At 44.4% G+C, this 18,897-nt stretch overlaps 1 protein-coding gene across 3 annotated transcripts in view; it reads right to left on the bottom strand.

Annotated features, from left to right (window-relative positions):
• Positions 1-18,897, bottom strand: part of kdm7ab (lysine (K)-specific demethylase 7Ab) — a 104,935-nt gene that overhangs the window by 14,863 nt on the left and 71,175 nt on the right. For all 3 annotated transcript variants that reach the window (XM_087997531.1, XM_087997529.1, XM_087997530.1), the window contains exon 16: positions 12,399-12,547. In XM_087997531.1, the coding sequence (XP_087853657.1) occupies positions 12,399-12,547 (149 nt within the window). The remainder of the gene's footprint in view (positions 1-12,398; positions 12,548-18,897) is intronic.

Below are 18,897 nucleotides of genomic sequence, written 5' to 3'. Positions count from 1 at the left end.
TAACCTGCTAACAAACTAAAATGATGTTAATTTGACGGAGTGATGATTTACTGGTGAGCATTTAAGTATTAGATTTCTCTCTTAATTCAGTTAAGAGTCTTCCTTAAATATTCATCTCATTTCCTTTTACATCTCAGTAGCCTCCGCTTCCACCACTCTCAAACACAGACTCATTGAGCAGATCTGGTATCATCACAGTGCCTTCATTAGACTGAAGGTCACATGGACAGTAGGTTTCCAGAGATGACCACGAGGCAACTTGAAAGGAAGAAGTGGGTGACCACTAGATCGTCAAGGAGGGGCAGGAAAGAAGGTTGCAGTTTCCCTGAGTGCACCTTTGAACTTTGTTGAGGGTAATGATTCTGATGCAGAATGCACTCAAAGTCAACTTGACAACACCATGCTGTTCAAGGGGTAGAGGAAGACTGGAAAAGTAACAGTAAGAGGGAGCAGGCAATTGTTGCTGAGGCCACATAATCTATACAACATAAACCTGTAGGCAGGTTTTAGGGAGTGAGGAAAGAGAATATGAAATAGAATCTCAAGGTCATAACCTCTGGATTAAACATCGTGGCACGCACAAATCAAAAATCAGGTGAATTTATGCTCTAAGCTTTAATTTGTTTTCCTAATTGTAACCTCTTTTTCCTCTTCTTTCTTCATTGCATATTTGTGACAGTGCACATGTTGCAACAATCAAACAAACACATTAAACCAAACTTTTGATTTAACCCTGAAGAAATTTTGTTGTGGGTCATTCAAAAATTGGACTTCACCATGCCAAGGGAAAAAGCCCTGTAAGCTCTGCATATGGACAGAGGAAGAAACTGGACAATTTTCATCAAGGTTGCTAAAGGAAGGCGGAGAAGAAATGTTGGAAGAACTTGGCATAATCTTCCCCAGATGCTTTCCTTTCAGGATTGGGGTGGGGTTGGGTAGGGGAGGGGAGAAGCGGAGAATGAAAGGGAACAGTAGCCAAAGTTACAATAATATAGAAGATCTGAGGATGCTGAACAGTTCTGAAGGGAGATCATGGGACTCAAAACGTTAACTCTGCTTTCTTTCCTTGGATCCTATCAAACTTGCTGAATTTCTTCAACAATTTCTACTTTTGTAGCAAATGTTGCATCTTTTCTTCAAACAGGGTGTCAGGACATTCCTTGTACTACAATCCAAACAGCTAAACAATAATGAAAAATAAAATAAAGCAACAAGAACTTTGAAAGGTTTGAGTTACAACGAGCCATTATGCATTTGGAAAAAGTGCATGGTGTTTGACTGATCCAATTTAATTTTTTAAATAAATTTGATGAAGGTATGTTGACCGTATGGATTTCAAGAAAGCATTGTCAAAATTAACAAAATTGAGGTTCATTAGTAGTCAGATCTGCGTCAACTGAGATAAAAAATTTGGCCCAAGGATAGAAAACAATGAATCCTCAGGCCAAGCTGTACAGTTCCAACATCATCATATATAAGACAATGTGGGAAATTGCCACATGCATCCCAACTTCAAAAAAGGACAATATCCACCTGGAGATTATAACCCTGGTCTATTCTTGATCAAAGTATTAGAAGGGATTGTCGACAATGCTGTCAAATGACACTTAAGATCCTAATCACTGACCCGCATTTTGGGTTCTGCAGAAGCTACTTAGCTCCTGACCTCAATACAAACTGGCCTAAAATGGACAAAGAGAAACACTGAACTCAGGAAGTGAGGTGAAAGGTGACATCAAGAAGTTGTAAATGACACTGAATATCCCCACATCTGATCTTATAATAGAGAGAAAGTAATTTATAAGACAGTTGCCCTAGGACATCTGCAGTAATGTTACTGGGCTGAAGTGCTTGGCCTCGACCAAACACAGCCATCTTCCTTTTTCCTGCTACTTTTTTTTAAACTGTAGAAAAGATAAGTAGTCTCTTTTGGGAGTAATTTCTAGGTTTCATAACAGTTGCTACATAGTAGGACAGAATATACAGCTGAAAATAATGTAGACTGGAAAGAAAGATACTGTAATAATCTTCAGAATTGGCAAAATGGGTTAACAAGGGTAGCCTGAAAGGGCCTGGTAGTTCAGAGAGATAATCAGTGCGAGCAGCAGCTAAGGTAAGACAGTTTGTTTTAAAATTACTTACCGGTAGCGGGCAGCGGTGTTTTTTTCTCTCATTACAGAAAGAGCGGGAGCAGCAGGGGGAAGTGACGAAGACCGGAGGGGCACCGGGTAGGTTTTTTTTCCCTTTAAAAGCGCGCAGGAGAAGAATCCGAGGCACGACAGAGGTAGTGCCTCCCACCCGCCCTCCTCCTCTAACCTAAATAATAAGACCTGTTGTGGTAAGTAGGTAAGTGCTGCATTTTGCTTGTTGTATTCTTTAGACCCAGTTTTTTTTTTTATAAAAGGCTACTTTCAGAGGGATGGCAGTGAAGGCAGTGCAATGTTCCTCTTGCAACATGTTTGAGGTGAGGGATGCCATGGACGTCTCTGCTGATAACACTTGCAGGAAGTGCACCCATCTCCAGCTCCTCCAAGACCGTGTGAGGGAACTGGAGCTGGGGTTGGATGAACTTAGGATCATTCGGGAGGCAGAGGGGGTCATAGATCGGAGCTTTAGGGAAGTAGTAACTCCAAAGATGGCAGATAGATGGGTGACAGTGAGGGGGACTGGGAGGAAGCAGCCAGTGCAGGGACCCCCTGCGGCCGTTCCCCTCAAGAACAAGTATACCGTTTTGGATACTTGTGGGGGGGACGACTTATCAGGGGCAAGTAACGGGGCTCAGGCCTCTGGCACGGAGCCTGTCCCCGTTACTCAGAAGGGAAGGGTGGAGAAGAGCAGAGCAATAGTAATTGGGGACTCGATATTTCGGGGCACAGATAGGAGGTTTTGTGGGAACGAGAGAGACTCACGTTTGGTATGTTGCCTCCCAGGTGCAAGGGTACGTGATGTCTCTGATCGTGTTTTCCGGGTCCTTAAGGGGGAGGGGGAGCAGCCCGAAGTCGTGGTCCACATTGGCACCAATGACATAAGTAGGAGGAGCGCTGAGGATGTTAGGCAGGCTTTCAGGGAGCTAGGTTGGAAGCTCAGAGTTAGAACAAACAGAGTTGTTGTCTCTGGTTTGTTACCCGTGCCACGTGATAGAGAGTCGAGGAATAGGGAGAGAGAACAGTTAAATGCGTGGCTTCAGGGATGGTGCAGGAGGGAGGGATTCCGGTATCTGGATAACTGGGGTTCTTTCTGGGGAAGGTGGGACCTCTATAAACAGGATGGTCTACACCTGAACCTGAGGGGCACCAGTATCCTTGGGGGGAGGTTTGCTAGTGCTCTTGGGGGGGGGGCGGGGGGGGGGGGTTTAAACTAACTCTGCAGGGGCATGGGAACCTAGACTGTAGCTTTAGGGTGCAGGACCTGGAATGTAGGGAGGTGAGGAACATGGCATCAATTTCAAAGGAGGGTGCCTGTAAACAGGAAAGTGGCTTGAAGTGTGTATACTTCAATGCAAGAAGTAAACGAAATAAGGTAGGTGAACTTGCAGCGTGGGTTGGTACCTGGGACTTCGATGTTGTGGCTATTACGGAGACATGGGTAGAACAGGGACAGGATTGGCTGTTGCAGGTTCCAGGGTTTAAATGTTTTAGTAGGGTCAGAGGTGGGGGTAAAAGAGGGGGAGGTGTGGCATTGCTTGTCAAAGATAGTATTACAGCTGTGGAAAGGACGATGGATGAAGACTCGCCATCTGAGGTAGTTTGGGCTGAGGTTAGGAATAGGAAAGGTGAGCTCACCCTGTTAGGAGTTTTTTTACAGGCCTCCTAATAGTCCTAGAAACGTAGAAGAAAGGATTGCGAGGATGATTCAAGAGAAGAGTGAAAGTAATAGGGTGATTGTTATGGGGGTCTTTAACTTTCCTGATATTGATTGGGAAAGCTATAGCTCAAGTTCGTTAGATGGGTCAGTGTTTGTCCAATGTGTGCAGGAGGGTTTCCTGACACAATATGTAGATAGGCCAACAAGAGGTGAGTTGAAACTTTATTGCTGGAACAGCACAGCAGGTCAGGCAGCATCCAGGAAACAGGAGATTCAACGTTTCGGGCACAGGCCCTTCTTCAGTTCCCTGGATGCTGCCTGACCTGCTGTGCTGTTCCAGCAATAAAGTTTCAACTTTGATCTCCAGCATCTGCAGACCTCACTTTCTCCTCCAACAAGAGGGGAGGCCATACTGAATTTGGTTCTGGGTAATGAACCAGGCCAGGTGTTAGAATTAGAGGTAGGTGAGCACTTTGGGGACAGTGACCACAATTCGGTGACCTTTACTCTAGTGATGGAGAGGGATAAGTGTGCACTACAGGGCAAGAGTTATAGATGGGGGCAGGGAAATTATGATGCTGTGAGGCATGACTTAGGATGTGTGGCCTGGAAAAGTAAGCTTCAAGGCAAGGGTGTAATTGATATGTGGAGCTTGTTCAAGGAGCAACTATTGAGTGTCCTTGATAAGTATGTGCCCGTCAGGCAGGGAGGAAAGGGTCGTGTGAGGGAGCCGTGGTTTAATAAGGAATTGGAATCCCTTGTTAAATGGAAGAGGGCGGCCTATGTAAAGATGAGGCGTGAAGGTTCAATTGGGGCGATTGAGAGTTATAAGGTAGCCAGGAAGGACCTGAAGAGAGAGCTCAGAGCAGCAAGGAGAGGACATGAAAGGTCCTTAGTTGGTAGGATTAGGGAAAACCCTAAGGCTTTCTATCGGTATGTCAGAAATAAAAGAATGACTAGGGTAGGAATAGTCAAGGATAGTAGTGGGAAGTTGCGTGTGGAGGTTGAAGAGATTGGGGAGACACTGAATGAATACTTTTCGTCAGTATTCAATCAGGAACAGGACATTGTTGTCAATGTGAGTACTGAGTCACAATTAAGTAGAATGGATGGCTTTGAGGTATGTAGAGAAGAGGTGTTGGAAATTCTGGAAAGGGTGATAATAGATACGTCCCCTGGGCCTGATGGCATTTATCCTAGGATTCTCTGGGAAGCAAGGGAAGAGATTGCAGAGCCATTGGCCTTGATTTTTATGTCCTCGTTGTCTACAGGAGTAGTGCCAGAAGATTGGAGGCTAGCAAATGTGGTTCCCTTGTTCAAGAAGGGGAGTAGGGATAACCCTAGTAACTATAGGCTGGTGAGTCTCACTTCTGTTGTGGGCAAAATCTTAGAGAGAATTGTAAGGGATAGGATTTATGAACATCTGGATAGGAATAATGTGATCAAGGATAGTCAGCATGGTTTTGTGAAGGGCAGGTCGTGCCTCACAAACCTTATTGAATTCTTTGAGAAGGTGACTAAGGAGGTGGACGAGGGGAAAGCAGTAGATGTGGTGTATATGGATTTTAGTAAGGCGTTTGATAAGGTTCCCCATGGTAGACTACTGCAAAAAATACGAAGGTATGGCATTGAGGGTGAGTTGGAGGTTTGGATTAGGAGTTGGCTGGCTGGAAGAAGACAGAGGGTAGTAGTTGATGGCAAATGTTCATCTTGGAGTGCCGTCACTAGCGGTGTTCCGCAAGGATCTGTTTTGGGACCATTGCGGTTTGTCATTTTTATAAATGACCTGGAGGAGGGGTTAGAAGGTTGGGTGAGCAAGTTTGCGGATGATACGAAAGTCGGAGGAGTTATAGACAGTGAGGAAGGATGTAGCAGGTTACAGCGGGATATAGATAAGCTGCAGAACTGGGCAGAAAGGTGGCAAATGGAGTTCAATATAGCTAAGTGTGAGGTGATTCACTTTGGTAAGTGTAATAAAAAGATGGGGTACTGGGCTAACGGTCGGATACTTGGTAGTGTGGATGAGCAGAGGGATCTTGGTGTCCATGTACACAAATCTTTGAAAGTTGCCACCCAGGTAAATAGTGCGGTGAAGAAGGCATATGGCGTACTGGCTTTTATTGGTAGAGCAATTGAGTTCCGGAGTACTGAGGTCATGTTGCAGTTGTACAAGACTCTGGTGCGGCCACATCTGGAGTATTGTGTGCAGTTTTGGTCGCCATACTATAGGAAGGATGTGGAGGCACTGGAACGGGTGCAGAGGAGGTTTACCAGGATGTTGCCTGGTATGGTAGAAAGATCGTATGAGGAAAGGCTGAGGCACTTGGGGTTGTTTTCATTGGAGAAAAGAAGTTTTAGGGGTGACTTGATAGAGGTGTATAAGATGATTAGGGATTTAGATAGGGTCGACAGTGAGAATCTTTTTCCACGTATGGAGTCAGCTATTACAAGGGGGCATAGCTTTAAATTAAGGGGGGGTAGGTATAGGACAGATGTTAGGGGTAGGTTCTTTACTCAGCGAGTCGTGAGTTCATGGAATGCCCTACCAGCAGCAGTGGTGGACTCTCCCTCATTATGGGCATTTAAGCGGGCATTGGATAGGCATATGGAGGATAGTGGGCTAGTGTAGGTTAGGTGGGCTTGGATCGGCGCAACATCAAGGGCCGAAGAGCCTGTACTGCGCTGTATTCTTCTATGTTCTATGTTCTAATTTAAGATCATTACTTTGAGCAGCACCTCATGCAAAACCAGGGAACAGCTTCTTTTAGACTTGGCAGTGTGTGATAGGATTGGACTGATTAATGACCAGCAAAATAACCTTCACACAATAGTGACATGCCAGAATTTCAAATTTACTTTGAGAGCAAAAAGTATGAGCTTCAAACCAGTGCCTTACACTTTGTATTTGTCTTTAATAAAGTTTGGGGACAGAGCAGTGTATATTGGTCTACAAGATACACGGCAAAAATTCACCAAAGAACCTCAGACTGCACCTTCCAAACCCACAACCACTACAATCTAGAAGGTCAAAGGCAGCAATATCACCACTTGCAAGATCCAGTCCATGCCTCTCACCATCCTAGCTTGGAAATGTCCTGTCATTCCTTCACTAGCACTAGGTCAAAATCCTCAGATTCCCTCCCTAATAGCATTGTAGGTTTACCCGCAAGACATGGACTGCGGTGGTTCAAAGAAGCAAGTCATTACCACATTCTCAAGGGCATCTAGAGGTGGGCAAAAAAGGTTGGCCCATCCAGCAATGCTCACATTCCACAACTTAATACGAAAAAGTTGACTAACATAGGCTGAAAAGTAAGACCAACAGAATAGTAATTCCTAGGTTAATTAAGTGTGCCAACTTTTTTATTTTGGCAAGAATAAAAATGCAACATATTATTTAAATCAAGCTATATTGCAGAACTTTATGGTTCAAATATATCTGATATCTTAGTGCACAGATCACAAACATTCATGTGCGAGCATCGCAAGTGTTCAGGACAACAAGTGGAATTTGGCATTTATTACAGGGGTATGAAAGTAGCTAAGCATTTTCAGGGTTCTACTGGGCCTTAGATAGCACCAGAGGTCGTTGCATAATTTTCTCTCCTCCTTTGACAAATGAAATAATATTAGAAACCAGTCACTTGACTGATTCTGAGCAAGATGAGATTATGTTCAGAGGAAACAAACATAAGAATAACAGATAATGTACTGAAATATCTGATCCAAGAATATTGACATGGTAAATGCAAGGATGTTTCTTCTTCAAGAGTGAGGGGATACGTTGTAAAATTTAGGAGTGTTCCATTTAAGGCCAAAAGGAGGAGAAACAATAAAGCTAATATTAATTTTTTTTGAGAGTTATTTCTGTGTCAAATTCTCTTCCCAGAAGACCAGTGGAGACGGCCTGATTAAACTTATTCAAAATCCGGTTTAACAGGTTGTTTAGATTAACATGGTAGTCAGTTATGATCTTACTCGATGTTGAAGAAAGCTACAGGGCTGAATGATTCAATTCCACTCCTAACTGCATTCTTGTACAGCGCTAAATTTAACTCCAACTAGACTTCCCCTAAACTATCAAATTTCCATTACAACTGCATTAATACACTTTGCTGCAAGCCTACCGCTGTTCTTTGCACTACAGCATAAGATTTGGGATTGCATTCCTTTGAGATTCTATCACCTTCATTGGCAATTAATGTTGAACACCAGTTTCAGAGTATCGCATACTCCCTGTAGATTCTGCACTGCTTTTCTCTCGGATGAGTGTTGGTGAAGTTAATAATCATACACAATACTAAGTTGTGGTCCAACAGGTATATTTAAAAATACAAGCTTTTGAAGCGCTGCCCTTTCGTCAGGTAGCTAGCAGAATAGCAATTTAGAGCAAAAGATCATGGTGTCATACAACTGACATCATGTCTTGTACAAACCTAATTGCGTTTAAGTCTTTAATCACTTAGAATGGGGATGCAAGTTTCAATTGATACATATGTAAATCTCAGAACTTCTTTCAAGTCACAGTCCTGAAATAACTTAAGGTTTTATATTAAAAAAAGTGGTATCTCAACTCAGATAATGCATTAAAAGTGTGACGTTACAGTCTGTCTGTATCCCAACATTGAGTCAGACTCATTTTATTTCCAAAGAAAGAATCTATAAAATGTCACATGGACCGACTGCCTACAGATTGTGTGCTTTTAGAATAAAGTAGAATGTATCTGCAAATGCAAATTCACCCCACAGATGCGCGCGCGCGTGTGTGTGTGTGTGTGTGTGGGGTGGGGGTGGTGGGGGAGGAGGGAGAGAGAGAGTGAGAGAGCGAGAGTGTGTGCGCCTGTGTGTGAGTGGGAGGTAGGGAGATAGTGTGTGCACAAATGCATGAGTGTGATGCAGTATATGCCTGAGAGAGAGCATGGATATATGTGTGTATGCGTGTGCACACAGAGTGTATATGTAGTGGGGTCATCTACTTGTTAATTTGAATTCTGATTAGTTATGAGATGACAACCTCCAGGAACATCCAGGATCCAAGAAACATTCAAACACCCAAATGAATCCACCTGCTTCATATTTTGCTCTTTTAAGCCAACACCTAATTGCTTTTTACAAAGTTCTTTTTGTATCTGGTCTCTCAATCCTTTCTGTCAGTATATCAGGAGCTCCTCTCCCCTCTGCTAATTATCTATTTATCCTATCCAATGTGCAGCCAGAAGTCGTGGTGCACATTGGCACCAATGACATAGGTAGGAAGAGGGGTGGGGGAGGTCATTCAAGAGCTCAGGGAGTTCGGCTGGAAGCTAAAAGCTAGGACGGACAGAGTCGTCATCTCTGGGTTGTTGGCAGTGACAGTGAGGCAAGGAATAGGGAGAGAGTGCAGTTGAACACGTGGCTGCAAGGATGGTGTAGGAGGGTATTTGGAGAATTGGACTGCATTCTGGGGAAGGTGGGACCTGTACAAGCAGGACGGGTTGCACCTGAACCAGAAGGGCACCAATATCCTGAGAGGTAGGTTTGCGAGCACGCTTGGGGGGGGGGGGGTTTAAAACTAATTTGGCAGCAATTAGGTTAGCTGTTTTTCAGGATGCCCAAGAATGTAGGGAGGCTGTGGAGAAGGTAGCACTGAGAGGGAATACTTGCGGACACAGAGATAGGTTCAAGTGTGTATCCTTCAACGCAAGGAGTATCAGAAATAAGGTGGGTGAACTTAAGGCATGGATTGGTACTTGGGACTACAATGTTGTGGCCATCACTGAAACGTGGATAGAAGAGGGACAGGAATGATTGTTGGAGGTTCCTGGTTACAGATGTTTCAGTAAGATTAGGTAGGGTGGTAAAAAAGGAGGGGGTGTGGCATTGCTAATTAGAAATGGAATAATGGCTGCAGAAAGGCAGTTCGAGGGGGATCTGCCTTTGGAGGTAGTATGGGCTGAAGTCAGAAATAGGAAAGGAGCAGTCACCTTGTTGGGTGTTTACTATAGGCCCCCCAATAGCAGCAGAGATGTGGAGAAACAGATTGGGAAACAGATTTTGGAAAGGTGCAGAAGCCACAGTGTAGTAGTCATGGGCGATTTCAGCTTCCCAAATATTGATTGGAAGCTCTTTAGATCAAGTAGATTGGACGGGGCGGTGTTTGTGCAGTGTGTCCAGGAAGCTTTTCTAACTCAGTATGTAGATTGTCCGACCAGAGGGGAGGCCATTTTGGATTTGGTACTCGGTAATGAACCGGGACAAGTGATGGGCTTGTTAGCGGGTGAGCATTTTGGTGATGGTGACCACAGTTCTGTGACTTTCACCTTGGTTATGGAGAGAGATAGGTGCGCGCAACAGGGTAGGTTTTACAATTGGGGGAAGGGTAAATACGATGCTGCAAGACAGGATCTGAGGAGCATAAGTTCGGAGCATTGGCTGTCAGGGAAGGATGTCATTGAAATGTGGAACTTTTTCAAGGAACAGATAAGACGTGTCCTTGATATGTATGTACCTGTCAGGCAGGAAAGAGATGGTCGTGTGAGGGAACCTTGGTTGACGAGGGAGGTTGAATGTCTAGTAAAGAGGCTTACATAAGGTTGAGGAAACAAGGTTCAGACAGAGCAGTGGAGGGATACAGGATAGCCAGGAGGGAGCTGAAGAAAGGGATTAAGAGAGCTAAGAGAGGGCATGAAAAATCTTTGGCGGGTAGGATTAAGGATAACCCCAAGGCCTTTTATGCGTATGTGAGAAACATGAGAATGACGAGAATGAGGGTAGGTCCGATCAAGGACAGTAGTGGGAGACTGTGTATTGAGTCGGAAGAGATAGGAGAGGTCTTGAATGAGTACTTTTATTCAGTATTTACAAATGAGATGGGCCGTATTGTTGAAGGAGAGTATGAAATGGACTGGTAAGCTAGAGGAGATACTTGTTAGGAAGGAAGATGTGTTGGGCATTTTGAAAAACTTGAGGATAGGCAAGTCCCCCGGGCCTGACGGGATATATCCTAGGATTATGTGGGAAGCAAGAGAGGAAATTGCAGAGCCATTGGCAATGATCTTTTCGTCTTCACTGTCAATGGGGGTGGTACCAGGGGACTGGAGAGTGGCGAATGTTGTGCCCCTGTTCAAAAAAGGGAATAGGGATAACCCCGGAAATTACAGGCCAGTTAGTCTTACTTCGGTGGTAGGCAAAGTAATGGAAAGGGTACTGAGGGATAGGATTTATGAGTATCTGGAAAGACACTGCTTGATTAGGGACAGCCAGCATGGATTTGTGAGGGGTAGGTCTTGCCTTACAAGTCTTATTGAATTCTTTGAGGAGGTGACCAAGCATGTGGATGAGGGTAGAGCAGTGGATGTAGTATACATGGATTTTAGTAAGGCATTTGATAAGGTTCCCCATGGTAGGCTTATGCAGAAAGTCAGGAGGCATGGGATAGTGGGAAATTTGGCCAGTTGGATAGAGAACTGGCTAACTGGTCGAAGTCAGAGAGTGGTGGTAGATGGTAAATATTCAGCCTGGAGCTCAGTTACAAGTGGAGTTCCGCAGGGATCAGTTCTGGGTCCTCTGCGGTTTGTAATTTTTATTAATGACTTGGAAGAGGGAGTCGAAGGGTGGGTCAGTAAATTTGCAGACGATATGAAGATTGGTGGAGTTGTGGATCGTGAGGAGGGCTGTTGTCGGCTGCAAAGGGACTTAGATATGATGCAGAGCTGGGCTGAGGAGTGGCAGATGGAGTTCAACCCTGTCAAGTGTGAGGTTGTCCATTTTGGAAGGACAAATAAGAATGCGGAATACAGGGTTAACGGTAGGGTTCTTAGTAAGGTGAGGAGCAGAGGGATCTTGGGGTCGATATTCATAGCTCTTTGAAAGTTGCCACTCAGGTGGATAGAGCTTGTAAGAAGGCCTATGGTGTATTAGTGTTCATTAGCAGAAGGATTGAATTCAAGAGTCGTGAGGTGATGTTGCAGCTGTACAGGACCTTGGTAAGGCCACATTTGGAGTACTGTGTGCAGTTCTGGTCGCCTCACTTTAGGAAAGATGTGGAAGCTTTGGAGAGGGTGCAGAGGAGATTTACTAGGATGTTGCCTGGAATGGAGAATAGGTCGTATGAGGATAGGCTGAGAGTGCTCGGCCTTTTCTCATTGGAACGGCGAAGGATGAGGGGTGACTTGATAGAGGTTTCTAAGATGATCAGGGGAATAGATAGTGTAGACAGTCAGAGACTTTTTCCCCAGGTACAACAGAGTGTTACAAGGGGACATAAATTTAAGGTGAAGGGTGGAAGGTATAGGGGTGGGGGGATGTCAGGGATTGGTTCTTTACCCAGAGAGTGGTGAGGGCATGGAATGCGCTGCCTGTGGGAGTGGCAGAGTCAGAATCATTGGTGACCTTTAAGCGGCAATTGGAGAGGTACATGGATAGGTGTTTAAGCTAGGACAAATGTTTGGCACAACATCGTGGGCTGAAGGGCCTGTTCTGTGCTATATTGTTCTATTTCTATGTTCGAAACTGCATAGCAATGTTCAAATTACATCAAAAATTCTCTCAACCTTTCTGCTAAAACAGCAGGCCCAGTTTCAAGTCTCCCATCATAACAGAGATCCCATCCTCACCTCTCAACTGTGCTGTCCTTCTTGCAACGCTTCAGACTCGTCCTGGGCTTATCTAGCACTTGCTGTGACCCCTCAGCCTCTGACTGGATTGTCAACCCATTCTCACTTCCAGATGACCAATGGGATTCCTCGCTTCTAGAGTCTGCTCTCTAAAATAAAAAAAACAATATTAGTTGTAGAAGTGACAAAGTCTTGCTTGTCCTTAGACTGTGCCAAGTTAACAAATTAACTTTTACTTATAGCAGCTTGTATTTATATTACACCTTTGCAGGAGTAAAACATTGCATCACAGGAGTCTTACAAATAATCAAGCTAATGCTCTGAGGACACAAGTTTAAATCCCACTATCGTGGCTGGTGGAATTAAACACAATTCATAAAATCTGAATGTGAAAGTTAGTTGTTACGGTATCAGTGAGGGTGGCTGTCATAGATTATCACAAAGACCCATCTGGTTCACGTGTATTCTTCAATGACTATGATTGAAAATTAGATGCCCTTGTCTGACCTACAGGCAACTCAAGATTCACAGCAACATGGCTAACTCTTAAGTGCTCTCAAAAATAACCTAGCAAACCACAAAGTTGCATCAAACCATGGTAAAGTCTGATAAAAGGAATTAAATTAGACAAGAACAATCCTTCCTGTCTGCTCCTGGCCCATATCTCTATTTTCCATTCATAGAGTTATCCAAATGTCTTTTAAACATTGTACTTGTACTCACATCCACTACTTCCTCAGGATGTTCATTGCATATACAATTCACCTCTGTAAAAAATTTGCCCCGATGTCTTTTTTAAATCTCTGTCCTCTCACCTTAAAAATGTGCCCCAATGTCTCGAAATCCCCCATCCTACGAAAAAGGCAACTAAAATAAAATCTATATCCCTCATTAAATTTGTGGGCGGCACGGTGGCTAGCACTGCTGCCTCACAATGCCAGAGACCCGGATTCATTTCCCGCCTCAGGCGACTGACTGTGTGGAGTTTGCACGTTCTCCCCGTGTCTGCGTGGGTTTCCTCCGGGTGCTCCGGTTTCCTCCCACAGTCCAAAGATGTGCACGTCAGGTGAATTGGCCATGCTAAATTGCCCGTAGTGTTAGGTAAGGGGTAAATGTAGGGGTATGGGTGGGTTGCGCTTCGGCGGGTCGGTGTGGACTTGTTGGGCTGAAGGGCCTGTTTCCACACTAAGTAATCTAATCTAATCTAAATTATAAACTTCTATAAGGCCACCTCCCAATTTCCTATGCTCCAGTGAAAAAGGTTCCAGCCTTTCCAGCATTTCTTCATAACTCAAACCTTCCATACCTGGCAACATCCGGGTAAATCTCTTCTGAGCCCTCTCCAGCTTAACAATATCCTTTCTGTAAGTGGGTCACCAAAACTGGACACTATATTCCAGAAAAAGCCTCACCAAAGTCCTGTACAACCTCAACATGACTTCACTTTCTTTTATTGGTTACAGTACAGGAGTTGGGAGGTCATGTTGTGGCTGTACAGGACATTGGTTAGGCCATTGTTGGAATATTGCGTGCAATTCTGGTCTCCTTCCTATCGGAAAGATGTTGTGAAACTTGAAAGGATTCAGAAAAGATTTACAAGGATGTTGCCAGGGTTGGAGGATTTGAGCTGTCGGGAGAGGGTGAACAGGCTGGGGCTGTTTTCCCTGGAGCAGAGGTCAAGGGGTGACCTTATAGAGGTTTACAAAATCATGAGGGGCATGGATAGGATAAATAGACAAAGTGGGCAGCACGGTGGCACAGTGGTTAGCACTGCTGCCTCACAGCGCCAGAGACCCGGGTTCAATTCCCGCCTCAGGCGGCTGACTGTGTGGAGTTTGCACGTTCTCCCAGTGTCTGCGTGGGTTTCCTCCGGGTGCTCCGGTTTCCTCCCACAGTCACAAAGGTGTGCAGGTCAGGTGAATTGGCCATGCTAAATTGCCCGTAGTGTTAGGTAAGGGGTAAATGTAGGGGTATGGGTGGGTTGCGCTTCGGCGGGGCGGTGTGGACTTGTTGGGCCGAAGAGCCTGTTTCCACACTAAGTAATCTAATCTAATCTAATCTAATCTAATCTAATCTAATCTAATCTAATCTTTTCCCTGGGGTCAGGGAGTCCAGAACTAGAGGGCATAGGTTTAAGGTGAGAGGGGAAAGATATAAAAGAGACCTAAGGGGCAAAGTTTTCCACACAGAGGGTGGTACGTGTATGGAATGAGCTGCCAGAGGAAGTGGTGGAGGTTGGTACAATTACAACATTTAAGAGGCATTTGGATGGGTATATGACTAGGAAGGGTTTGGAGGGATATGGGCCTAGTGCTGGCAGGTGGGACGAGATTAGATTATTTTACAGTGTGGAAACAGGCCCTTCAGCCCAACAAGTCCACACCGCCCCGCCGAAGCACAAACCACCCATACCCCCACATTTACCCCTTACCTAACACTACGGACAATTTAGCATGGCCAATTCACCTGACCTGCACATCTTTGGACTGCGGGAGGAAACCGGAGCACCCGGAGGAAACCCACGCAGACACGGGGAGAATGTGCAAACTCCACACAGTCAGTCGCCTGAGGCGGGAAATGTACCCGGATCTCTGGCGTTGTGAGGCAGCAGTGCTAACCACTGTGCCACCGTGCCGCCCACAATTGGGTTGGGTTGGGATATCTGGTCGGCATGGATGGGTTGGACCAAAGGGTCTGTTTCCATGCTGTACATCTCTATGACTCTATTCAAAGGACTGAGCAATGAAGTCAAACATGCCAACATCTTTTTTTAAATATATATTTTTATTGAAAAATAGAATTGTTTTAATGTTACAACAAATTCAAAACAATACAATTCAAAACAGTACAAAGAAAGCACAAAAAAACAAAACTACTCATGTATAAATGCATAAATCTATATTTTAAAAACCCAACTAAAGAAATAACTAATAACCAACTAATAAATAATAATACTAATAAAGCTCAGCTCGACCATCGAGAGCACTAGTTTACAGATATTCTTGCATTCGCAGTTTCCCTCTATATGGGTATTAGACTCAAAGCACAATTGTCATAGCTATATAAAAGCCCGTATTAGTCTGTGCCCACCTTGTCCAAAAAGGGCCACCATGTCTTATCGAAGTTCAGTTTTATGGTGCACCATACTTGTAAGGAAGTCCAAAGGCATGTGCACCATAACTATCTTATGCCAGCCTGACAAACCCAGGGATTTTCAGACACCCAATCTAGCAGCATATTCTTTCTTGTGCAGAAATTAAGAATATTGAAAAGTTTTTTCCTGTACACATCTAAAGGGAATACACTGGGCAGACCAAGAAGAGGAGAAACGGGGTCCATCTCCACCTGCCCCCTCTGTTGCACCTACCATGGCGCTCCAGTATGCCCGGAGCCTGCGGGAGGACCAGAGGCAGAGGCAATGAGTGAGAGTGCCTGCATTCAATTTGCACTTGGGACACGTTGAAAATACTCCTGCTTTAAATTTTGATAAACAATCTGGAGCCAAGTGAACCCTGTGGAGAATCTTCAACCGTAAAGCATGGGTTCTATTTGCAAATTGAGATCTTTCTCATGTTCTCCCAAATATCCTCCTATGTCTGAGGAGATCTCAACACCCAACTCTCTCTCCCACAATCTACAAAGCCGTTTGGCTTCGTCCTATGGGACCACTCCCCAACAGGTGATAAAGGGTGCTGACAAAGTGTGTTCTTAGCACTAAGGACCCACTTCCCTGTGTCAGATATATAGGGATCAGTTAAAAGTGAAGTCCTTTTTTGAATGAAATCCCCAATTTGGAAAAAACGAAAGAGGTGCCTGCTAGGTGACTCGTATTTCCAAGCTAACTGGTCAAAAGACATCCTTGTGTCACCCTCAAACACATCATCCAGGCAAGACAGACACCTAGCTGCCCATAGTTTAAACCCAGAATCCATCATCCCCAGTTGAAAACCTGGCATGCCAAATTTTGGTGTAAGAAATTGTGTTTTGGGGGACTGTCTTCACTCTGCATGCCCTCTGTGCTTTAACAGTATTAATAATATATTGGGTTGTGGCAATATTCCTTAACTGTCATCATTTTGTGCAGGAACAGCAAACTAGTAAGGGGGCACCTTGTCTGAGAACTTTCAATATCTAACCATATTGAAAGAGGGTCCCCACAGGCCCAGTCACTCACATAAGATAAAAGTGAGCTTATTTGATAGTTTTTAATGTCCAGGAGATCTACTCTCCCAGTCTGTGAGGCATGCGCAATTTAATTAGCTTAATAAGGGGCCGCTTACAATGCCAAATGAAGGAGCTGAACCAGCTGTTCACAATCCGACCTAACCAGGAAACCGGAAGCGCCTCTCATCTTCAAAGGTCTTGTTTGATTTTGTCAAATAAATGGACAAAATTAGATTTATACAGCGGATCAAAAACGGGAGTAACGAATATACCTAAATAGACAACCCCCCACCGCCCCCATGACCACTTAAAAGGGAATTGAGATTCATCCTCAAAGCCTGGTATTTTCATAAGACCACTCATTGGCATAGCCTCCGATTTTGCAAAGTTGATCTCGTAACCCAAAAAGGTGCCAAACAAATTGACACATTGTATCAGACGAAGCACCAAAACTGCTGGGTTTGACAAAAAGCTGAGGACATCGTCCGTGTACAACAAAATCTCGTGTGATTTTGACCGTACTTCTGAAGCCAGTATATTAAGATCCTTATGAATGACTTCTGCCAGCAGCTCAATCACCAATGTAAAAAACAATGGCGAAAGGGGACAGCCCTGCTGACTGACCCTAAAGATGTTAAAATTGCTTGATCACACACCATTGGTGAGAACAATGGCAAGAGGGTCATTATAGAGAACCTTTACCCATCTTATAAAGGCTTCACCCAAGCCAAACCGCTCTAGAGTATAACAAAGGTACGGCTGTTTGACCCGGTCAAATCACCAATCCCTGTATGACACGCTTGAATCACATTAAGTAACCTCCTAACATTATTGGAAGATCTGCGGTTCTTTATAAAGCCCGTCTGGTCATCTTTAATAATAGAGGGCAACAGTTTTCAGCCTTAACGCAAGAGTCTTAGGAAGGATTTTAAAAATCAACATTTAAAAGTGAAATGGGCCCATAGGAAGCACAGTCCTACAGGGCTTTCCCTTTTTTAAGAATAAGAAAAATATTGGCCTCTCTTAGAGATGGAAGGAGATGATCGTGACTGTACGAATCATTAAATGTATTGAGCATTGGACCTGACAACACTCTTATAAATTCCTTTTAAAATTCACTGGAAAGTCCATCAGGACCAGGTGCCTTTCCACTCTGAAGCTGCTTCACAGTCTCCTGCATCTCTTGCTCTGATAATGGTGCGTTGAATAAAGGCTCTTGTTCAGGAGTCACACCTGGGTGCTCCAGATTCTTGAAAAAGTATTCCACCATGCCCGCCCATCCTCAACTTGTGTAATTTGGAGCAAAGTCTCCAAAAATGCCACATTAATCTTTTTAGAATCACAGGTTAAGTTTCCAGAACCTTCCCTGATAAACGTAATGGATTGGGGGGGGGGGGGCACTCTTTTTCCAGGGAAGATACGCTAAGTACTGTTTTGCAAAAGTAAGCTCCTTCTTTGCTGTCTGCATGAGCATGGAGTTCAATGTAGACCTAAATGCTGTGATCCTTTGTAGCTTAGCCTGTCAAAGTACACCTTCTCAGTTGACTTCAACCGTGTTTGAGCAGACGTGCGATCGGTAATATTACCATCTCTGATCACGCTCCAGTGTACTTAGTGGTTAAGATTAGGGACACTGTAGCGATTCCAAGACACTGGCAAATGGATCCCTTTATCCATAAGGAAAGTAAGTTTGTTAAGTATTTCTCCAACAAATTCAGGGCTTTCCTAGACATTAATTCAGGTTCGACCAGTAGCCTGTTCATCCTCTAGGAAACTACTAAAGCTTATGCCAGTAGTTTGCACATTCTCCCTGTGTCTGTGTGGGTTTCCTCTGGGTGCTCCGGTTTCCTCCCACAGTCCAAAGATGTGCAGGTCAGGTGAATTGGCCATGTTAAATTGCCCATAGTGTTAGGTGCACTAGTCAGAGGGAAATGGGTCTGGGTAGGTTACTCTTCGGAGGGTCGGTGTGGACTTGTTGGGCCGAAGGGCCTGTTTCCACACTGTAGGGAATCTAATCTAATCTAATCAAAAAAGCCACAGAACATAAAAACTACACAAACTAAAACCACTACAGTTAACAAACCTACACACCTATCAAAAACTATATACAACAAAAAACAAAAAACAAAACAACGTATAAAGCGCCAATGACACAAGATGGGGAATTCACATTCCGCTCAAAGAGGGCACTGACACTCCCCAAAACCCTACCTCCCACCCCACTGCCAATCAACAGCCAGGGAATTTAAATTCCCGAGCCAGGCTTAAACTGTCCGTATATAGGTGTCTAGCCATCCCAACCATTATCTCTCTTCCTAGCTAGAGCCGCACCACA

Source organism: Chiloscyllium plagiosum, unplaced genomic scaffold, assembly GCF_037043375.1.
Source record: "Chiloscyllium plagiosum isolate Xiang-an unplaced genomic scaffold, Cpla_swu_hap1 HiC_scaffold_19, whole genome shotgun sequence".
NCBI lineage: Eukaryota > Metazoa > Chordata > Chondrichthyes > Orectolobiformes > Hemiscylliidae > Chiloscyllium > Chiloscyllium plagiosum.
This window is presented reverse-complemented; position numbering and strand designations above follow the sequence as displayed.